Source organism: Equus quagga, chromosome 11 (genome assembly GCF_021613505.1).
Source record: "Equus quagga isolate Etosha38 chromosome 11, UCLA_HA_Equagga_1.0, whole genome shotgun sequence".
NCBI classification, from domain to species: Eukaryota; Metazoa; Chordata; class Mammalia; order Perissodactyla; family Equidae; genus Equus; species Equus quagga.
This window is the reverse complement of record NC_060277.1, coordinates 66,322,051-66,329,945: the sequence shown is the minus strand read 5'-3', so window position 1 is coordinate 66,329,945 and position 7,895 is coordinate 66,322,051. Positions and strand designations below refer to the sequence as shown.

At 51.9% G+C, this 7,895-nt stretch overlaps 1 protein-coding gene across 1 annotated transcript in view; it reads right to left on the bottom strand.

The window, feature by feature from the left end:
• TP53 (tumor protein p53) overlaps positions 1–7,895 on the bottom strand; it is an 18,610-nt gene continuing 10,715 nt past the window's right edge. The window contains exons 2-11 of the mRNA XM_046675439.1: positions 4,829–4,930; positions 4,657–4,678; positions 4,328–4,567; positions 3,709–3,895; positions 3,515–3,627; positions 3,173–3,282; positions 2,694–2,830; positions 2,526–2,599; positions 1,558–1,664; positions 1–941 (exon numbers count right to left, since the gene is read on the bottom strand). Of these exons, the coding sequence (XP_046531395.1) occupies positions 860–941; positions 1,558–1,664; positions 2,526–2,599; positions 2,694–2,830; positions 3,173–3,282; positions 3,515–3,627; positions 3,709–3,895; positions 4,328–4,567; positions 4,657–4,678; positions 4,829–4,902 (1,146 nt within the window). The 5' untranslated portion in view covers positions 4,903–4,930 and the 3' untranslated portion in view covers positions 1–859. The remainder of the gene's footprint in view (positions 942–1,557; positions 1,665–2,525; positions 2,600–2,693; positions 2,831–3,172; positions 3,283–3,514; positions 3,628–3,708; positions 3,896–4,327; positions 4,568–4,656; positions 4,679–4,828; positions 4,931–7,895) is intronic.

Below are 7,895 nucleotides of genomic sequence, written 5' to 3'. Positions count from 1 at the left end.
TGGTAGAAAAATTTTATTGTAAAATAAGAAACTGATATAAAAATGGGATATAAAAAGGGAAGAGAAGGGGTGCGGGTGACAAATGCAGATGTGCCTTGCAGAGTGCAAAAGGAATCGGCCCTGAGCATGTGGAGGAAGTAAAACAGATCTTGGGAGGTACACCAGGGATGGCACCCTCCACGCGCGGGATGGGGTGAGATTTCCTTTTAGGTGCTGAGGTTCACCCAGAGGTTAGACAGGATTTGGCCGGGCCAGCAGAAAAGAGACTTGGAAATTCCCTCTCCTGAACTAGCTGCCCAATCATAGAAACTATCAACCCATCCACCGGGGGGGACAGGGAGCCAGCCTCCATGACAGCAACAAGTCCCAGACATCGTGTCATAAACGGTAGTTCCAGGATCAGGTATACATTATTTCATTACCCCTCACAACAAACCCCGTGAGGTGGGTACAATTATCAGCACTTTATAAATGTGCACAATGATGTTAGGAGAAATCCAACAACTAGCCAGCTTCCCTGGCTAGTACGGTGGAGAACTGGGCTTCCAGCCCACTGTATGGCTGGTTGGTTCTAAAATGTTCCTTTCACACAGAAACATTTTGCTACCTCTCTCAAACGTTCTCACAATAAAAACCTTAAAAGACAAGCTGGAACGTCCCAGCACCCCCCACTTCCCCAAAAAACCGCCAGTGCAGGCCAACTTCTTTCCTGGGACCCCAGGCCAAGGCAAATGGAAGAATTCCTGGGGGTTCTGAGGCACACCTGTAGCAAGCAGAGGTTCAAGCTCCCGCGTACCCGAAAATGCCAGGGAAGGGGGGTGAGGGTGGGGTGTCGACAGGGGACAGGAAGCAGAGAATGTCAGTCTGAGTCAGGCCCTTCTCTCTTGAATATCAGCTTTTTATGGGAGGAGGTAGACTGCCCCTTCTTAGACTTCAGGTGGCTGTTGGGGAGAGACAAGGGAGAGGAGAGGAGATGACATCAGTCAAGTGAAAGGCTCTGGGTCCCTCTTCCTAGAGGGGCTTTGAAGGACCCAAGGCCGGAGCAGGGGAATTTAAGTTAAAAATGGTCACTACCAACGGCAGATGTTTACTGAGCACCCTGGGATATGTGTGTGTATTAATCTCTTGATCTTCCCTTACCCCATTTGACAGATGAGGAAACTGAGCCTGAGTGGGGGAGTAACAAGGCCACACAGGACTCAGTAGTACTTTGCAGGGCTGGGAATATGACCCGCAACTCTGGCTTTGCCCAACACTTCCACAGTTACCAGGCCTCTATTTGAGACCCTAGCTCTGAGCTTGGGGTTGCTGGAAACGGCAAAGAAATATCCATGCTCATCTGGCTTTGGGACCTCTCAAAGGTCCCAAAGGGGTTTGTGTACCACCCCCCAAGCCAGGAAAATAGTTGTATGATACAACTGAAGGAAGACTAAAGAATGGACAGGGCTGGGACCTGATGGGAAGGGATCAGTTGCCTTTTACCTCGAAGGAAGGATTAGAATATAATCCTATGGCTTCCCAACATAGGAAGGAGGGGAGGGGACCTAGGTCACTCACCTGGAGTGAGCCTTGCTTCCCCCTGGCTCCTTTCCAGTCTGGGCATCTTTCAGCTCCAAGGCCTCATTCAGCTCTCGGAACATCTCAAAACGTTCACGCCCACGGATCTGTGGCAGGGAGGAGGGGGACAGAGAAGTATTAGGTAAAGTCATAGAACCATTTTCATGTTCTCTTTAACAATTTTATTTTTGAAAGATGGTCCTGGCCAGCCCCAGTAGCCTAGCGGTTAAGTTCGGCATGCTCCACTTTGGTAGGCTGTGTTCTGTTCCTGGGTGTAGACCTACGCCACTCATCCATGGCCATGCTGTGGCAGCAGCTCACATACAAAGAGGAAGATTGGCAACACATGTTAGCTTAGAGTGAATCTTCCTCAGCAAAATAAATAAATAAGTAAAGAAAGATGGTCCTTTAAAATGTGCATCATGTTACAAGCTGGTATTCTGAAGTTAGGCGCAACAAGGAGCCACTATCTAGAGGCACCACTGCCCCCTGATGGCAAATGCCCCAATCGCAGGCAAAGCAGTTAAGAGGAAAAGAGCATTTTGAGTGCTAGACTTGACATTTAAAGATTTTATTTTTTCCTTTTTCTCCCCAAAGCCCCCCGGTACATAGTTATATATTCTCCGTTGTGGGTCCTTCTAGTTGTGGCGTGAGGGACGCTGCCTCAGCGTGGCTTGATGAGCAGTGAGTGCCATGTGCACACCCAGGATTCGAACCAACGAAACACTGGGCCGCCTGCAGCAGAGCACGCGAACTTAACCACTCGGCCATGGGGCCAGCCCCTAGACTTGACATTTAAATCTTTCGACCCAATAATATTGACTACAAGAGCGAGGCCATGAACAGAGAGGGTGGACAGAAAAGCTGAGCCTAACCTGGCATTTGCTATGTTTACATCTTTCCTTCCTTATCCCATCCCACTGAGTTGGGGTAAGAGACTGTCTATCTGTTTCTCCCAGACTTGGTACCTGAAGGGTGAAATATTCTCCATCCAGTGGCTTCTTCTTTTGTGGGGGAGAGGAGCTGGTGTTACTGGACAATACTGGGAAAGAGGCAAAGAAAGGTGAGAAGAGTGAATTTTGGACAGAACTGCACCCTCTCTGCCTCCTCCAACTCTTCTTGTCCTGCCCGCTTACCTCGCTTAGTGCTCCTAGGAGGCGGCTCAGGGCAAGGTTCCTCCTTCTTGCGGAAGTTTTCTTCCTCTGTGCGCCGGTCTCTCCCAGGACAGGCACAAACACGCACCTCAAAGCTGTTCCGTCCCAGCAGATTACCACTACCCAGGTAAGAAGGGGAGCAGGAGGCAGTAAGGAAGGTGGGCCCTAGCTCCCTGCTCTCCTGTGAGCCAGGCCCACCTACTCCCAACCACCCTCATCCTGTGTTGAGCCTAAGTTCCAGCTCTAGGCATACTGAGAAGCTGCCGGTAAGACAGGTCCCACAGCCAGAGAACAGCAAAGTGGAAGGAAGGAGCAGAGGAGATTCTACAAAGGCGATGACAGTGAGAGGGACAGCGGGTGGGAGCATGGGAGAAAGTGCTGGGGGGGCAGGGCCCAGGGGACAGACAGGCAGAGGCTGGGGAAGAGTGTGCCAGTGTGAAGGGCGGCACCTGAGTCCCTACCTGGAGTCTTCCAGGGTGATGATAGTGAGGATGGGCCGCCGGTTCATGCCGCCCATGCAGGAGCTGTTACACATGAAGTTGTAGTGGATGGTGGTACAGTCAGAGCCAACCTGGGAGAGAACACAGGCCAAAGTGAGGCTGTGCAGCCCTGGGCAGCACTACAGTCTCTGGAAGCCTCAGTTTCCTCAGCTGTGGAATGGGGATAACTGGTCTGCTCTGCACTCTTCACAAGGTTGTGGGGAGGTCGACTAAGAAGCAGGACAAAGTCCCCCATCTCCCATCTGGATGGCCACTGACAAACCCCTCTAGACCCTCCTAGAGACCCCAGTTGCCAAACCAGACCTCAGGTGGCTCGTAGGGCACCACCACGCTATGTCGAAAAGTGTTTCTGTCATCCAAATACTCAGCACGCAGATTCCCTTCCACCCGGATGAGATGCTGAGGAGGGGCCAGACCTAAGAGCAATCAGGGAGGAATCAGGGCCTTGAGGACTCGGGGCACCAGCCCCATCCCATCAGCAGCCCCCGACCACTCACCATCGCTACTGTCAGAGCAGCGTTCATGGTGGGGGCAGCGCCTCACGACCTCCGTCATGAACTCTGACTTCTTGTAGATGGCCATGGCCCGGACACGGGTGCCGGGTGGGGGTGGTGAGCTGACCAGGAGCTGCACGGGGCAGGTCTTTGCCAGCTGGCAAAACAGTTTGTTGAGGGTAGGGGAGTACTGTAGGAAAAGGAGTGAGAACAAATGGAAGGTCAGGAGACCGTGCCCAGGGGGTCAAAGGAACAAACACTGTTTAAGTACCAACTGGAAGCCATGCACTGTGCGGGGTGGGAGCTACAGATGGCAGGGTTGGGGTTTACACCCCAGAAGCTTATTTACAAAAGCCAAGGCATGAATGAGAGTGAAGCAAAAAGAAAAGCTCCATGGTCCCATGAGAGATGCTGAGAGCAGGACAGGAAGGATGAAAGCCAAAGGTCAAGGAGGAAAATTTAACTTTGGAACAGAGGTCAGAGATCTCAGACAAAACACGTAAACTGTAGAAAGACTGACAAGAAGCCAAAAGTCAAAGAGGAATCCCAAAGTTCTACAGAAAAACCCCGAGGGATATGGCCCGACATCAAACATGGAAGCCAGGCCTTCAGGGGCACTAACCGTGCAAGTAACAGACTTGGCTGTCCCAGAATTCAGGAACCCTAAACGGAAACCATAGCAGCCAGGGTAGGTCTTTTGGGAAGGGACAAAGGATGACAGGGGCCAGGAGGTGGCTGGTGCAGGGGCTAGTGGTGCAGGAGCTGCTGGCATTCTGGGGGCTTCATCTGGGCCTTCATCCAGCCAGTTCACAACATCTGGGGACAGCAGCAGATTATTCACTGCTGGGGACAGGTCAGGGGACTGTGGATGGGAAAAACAAGAGTTAGAGGGCCAGGTTCCCAGCCCCCCAGCCCTGCAGCCCCCGGTCCCTTCCCACTCCCAGTCCTTACCAGAACATTGTTTTCAGGAAGTCTGAAAGACAAGAGTGGAGAGTCAGTACTGGTTTTGCTTCCCACAGGTCTCCACTAAGGGTCTGGGGGTTGGGGTGGGTTAGGCAGAAGAGGGTAGCAGTTATTAGAGGCTGGGCAGTGAACCCGCCCCTCCCAAGAGGCCTCCACTCACAGTTTCCACAAATCTGAAAACGTCTCCTGACTCAGAGGGGGCTCGATGCCGAGTTCTGTCTGCGTCTCCTCCATCACAGCTCCTTGGACAGTGGTAGGGCCACTGTGGGGGGAAAAATCGAGGATCCAACATGAGACACACCCAACCCCAGGTCACCCAGCCTTGAAGCAGGAGGGCCCCCTCTGCCCACACCATCCTGGGGTAGGAGACACAGCCTGAGGATCTGCAGCTGGGGTGGGACACACAGGTCCCCTGACCTCCTGGGGAGCAGGGTTGCTCCTGCACACCCCTCTTCAAAGCTTTTCCCACAAGCCAGGCTGCTCCTGCCCCACCCCTCACCAGCCTCAGCGTACAGTTCCTTGAGGAAAAAAGACGACCAGAGACGGTTTCCAACCTTTCCACTACCGAATCCTCAAGGCTTCCTAAAAGCGAACCCAGCTCCTGCCCTCCTTCCTGCTTATCTGAATGCAGTAACTCTCAGCCCACTCCCTCCCTCCGGGGGAAGGTCCTTCCCTTGACCCGCACATTCCCCACCTGACCCCCTTCACTGCAGAGCTTCCTAAGCACCACTGTCTTCGCTCTCTCACCCTTCACCCACCCACTCCCTTGGGGAGCTCCTCACACCTGGCTCACAAATCCCTCATGACCTGGCCCCTGCCTGCCTCTTGGATCTCATCTCCGAGCTCTCTCTCCCTTTCCTGCCCTTCTCTGCCGTCAAACACTCCCCAGTTCATTCAACTGGTGGTTCCCTCTATTGGGAACACTGGTCCCACCATCACTGCAGGGTAGACTTGGTCTTACTGACACCTCATCTTGAATGTCACATCTCCTCAGGGGTTTTCCCAGACCACTCAAAGACTGCCAGCCAAACTCTGTCCCCTATTTTAATTCTCATGGTACTTACACTGTCCGATACCTTTACTGTTCGTTTCATGTTTCCTCTGGTGGAGTATAAACGTCCTCAGGGCAGGGAAGTTATCTGTCTTGTTTATCACAGTCTCAGCATTGCCTTGCACCTGGTCCAGCTCACTAACTGTGCTAAGTGAATTGTTGTGCCCAGGCCATGAGCCGGTTATGTCTGGTCAAGGGAGCAAGGAGGACAGAGGGGTGGCCCCACTCTGGGCCAGGGCCCTACACTAAGCTATGCTGTTGCCATCTCACCTTCTCTCAAGCCAGCTTCCAAATGCCTTCATCATGCCATCTTTTTTGATGCCAAATTCGCCCTCAGCTTTGCTAGGAAACATACCCGCTGCGAACACTGCAAACATCCCTGCTGCAAACATCCCTGTTCGTTACACTTCTCTCTGTTGGGCTCGGCACGTCCCCCAGCAAGCAGCTCTTTTCTAAGCTCCCTTAACAGTGACCTTCACCTTTGTTAATGTAGGGCCTGCTTTCTTATGTATTTAGAGATTTGTCCTGATAGCCACACCTACCACTTGACAGGGGAGGAAGCTGGGTCTCAGAGTGGTCTCGTGACTGGCCCACAGAACACACAGGTGAGTGAATGAGCTTTTATTAAAAATGACCATTCAGGGGGACAGCCCGGTGGTGCAGCAGTTAAGTGCGCACGTTCCGCTTTGGCAGCCCGGGGTTCGCTGGTTCAGATCCCGGGTGTGGACATGGCACCGCTTGGCAAGCCATGTTGTGGTAGGCGTCCCACGTATAAAGTAGAGGAGGATGGGCACGGATGTTAGCTCAGGGCCAGTCTTCCTCAGCAAAAAGAGGAGGATTGGCAGTAGTTAGCTCAGGGCTAAGCTTCCTCAAAAAAAAAAAAAAAAAAAAAAAAAAAGACCAGTCAAACATCTAAGAGTAAGATGCTTACTGCATCACAGACTATTCTGCAGAGCTCTCTTTCGTAATCAGTTAAGGCTGGAGGTGCAGATTTTAGCTGACTAAAATCATCCAGCTGAGAGGTTGGCAAATGGCCACTTATCACAGTTCCCAAGGCTGAGAGGGGGATGGGCTATGCAGGTGCTTGGAAGAAGGCAGGAGGGGACGGCAGAGGAGGGATCCCAAACCTTTGCCTTGGGGGGAAAGATCGTGGTCTCCCTAGATCGATGATCAAAAGAACTTTGAGACTTTTATAGAAGGGAGCTCATGAGAACAGAGAAGGGGCTCAGAAGTCAAAAGCCCTAGGTTTGACTTGGTACCGTTACTTAAATTTGCTGCTTGACCTGTCCTATCTTAAAGGGCTAACTTCTGGCTTTCTCAGGTACAGGAACTGACTTGTACTCATCTTTGGGTTTTTAATGCAAAGCCCACGGGGCGCAGGGAAACAGAGGGCAGCTGTAGCAGAGCATGTGCTCTGAAGGCAGACAGGGGAGGCTGTGCAACTTAGGGAGGTTACTTACCCTCTCTGTTCTTCAATGTCCCTTGCTCTAAAATAGTCCCTACTTATTATGGGAAATTAAAAGAGCTGAGAAAAGTGCCTAGCACATAGTAAGAGCTCAACCAATATTTCTGGTTATAGGAGTGTTCCATTCTATTCTATATTATTATTCTAGAGTGAGAGCTTTGTGATTGTGGGCGGGTGGGGCTTTTGTGGTACTGCCCCTGTTAATGCTAGTTTACCTCCTTCAGGGAACTCTGTCCAGTAAACATGCTAGGAGGGACTGTCCTGGGCTGCTGGGCCCCAGTCCCACTGGGAGGGAGACAGCCCCAGGACAGAGGAAGTCTTCCTTTCTCACAGTCCTTGGTAGAAACTAAATTCTCAGTGTGTTTTTCTCTAAAGAGCAGGTACTTCCCAGGGGTATGAGCATCAGGGGGCCATGATACTAAATTGTCAGGGGCTGAACCAGACCTTCCAAATGGTTGGGGAGGCAGGACATTTCCACAGGCAGCCCCGGGGGGAAGGTGATAAACTCAGACACCAAGGAGGGGCAGATGCGACCACTATCCTAACAGTGGCTGCTGATTATAGGCCCTCTGGGGCCCCCTGCTTTCAGTGGCTTATCTCATTAATCCTCTCAAAAAGCAGTAAGGTAGGTATCATCAGATGAGGGAACTTAGGTTAAAGGAATTAAGTCACTTACCCGGGCTCAGAAAGCTCCCAACGAGAGAGCGAAGA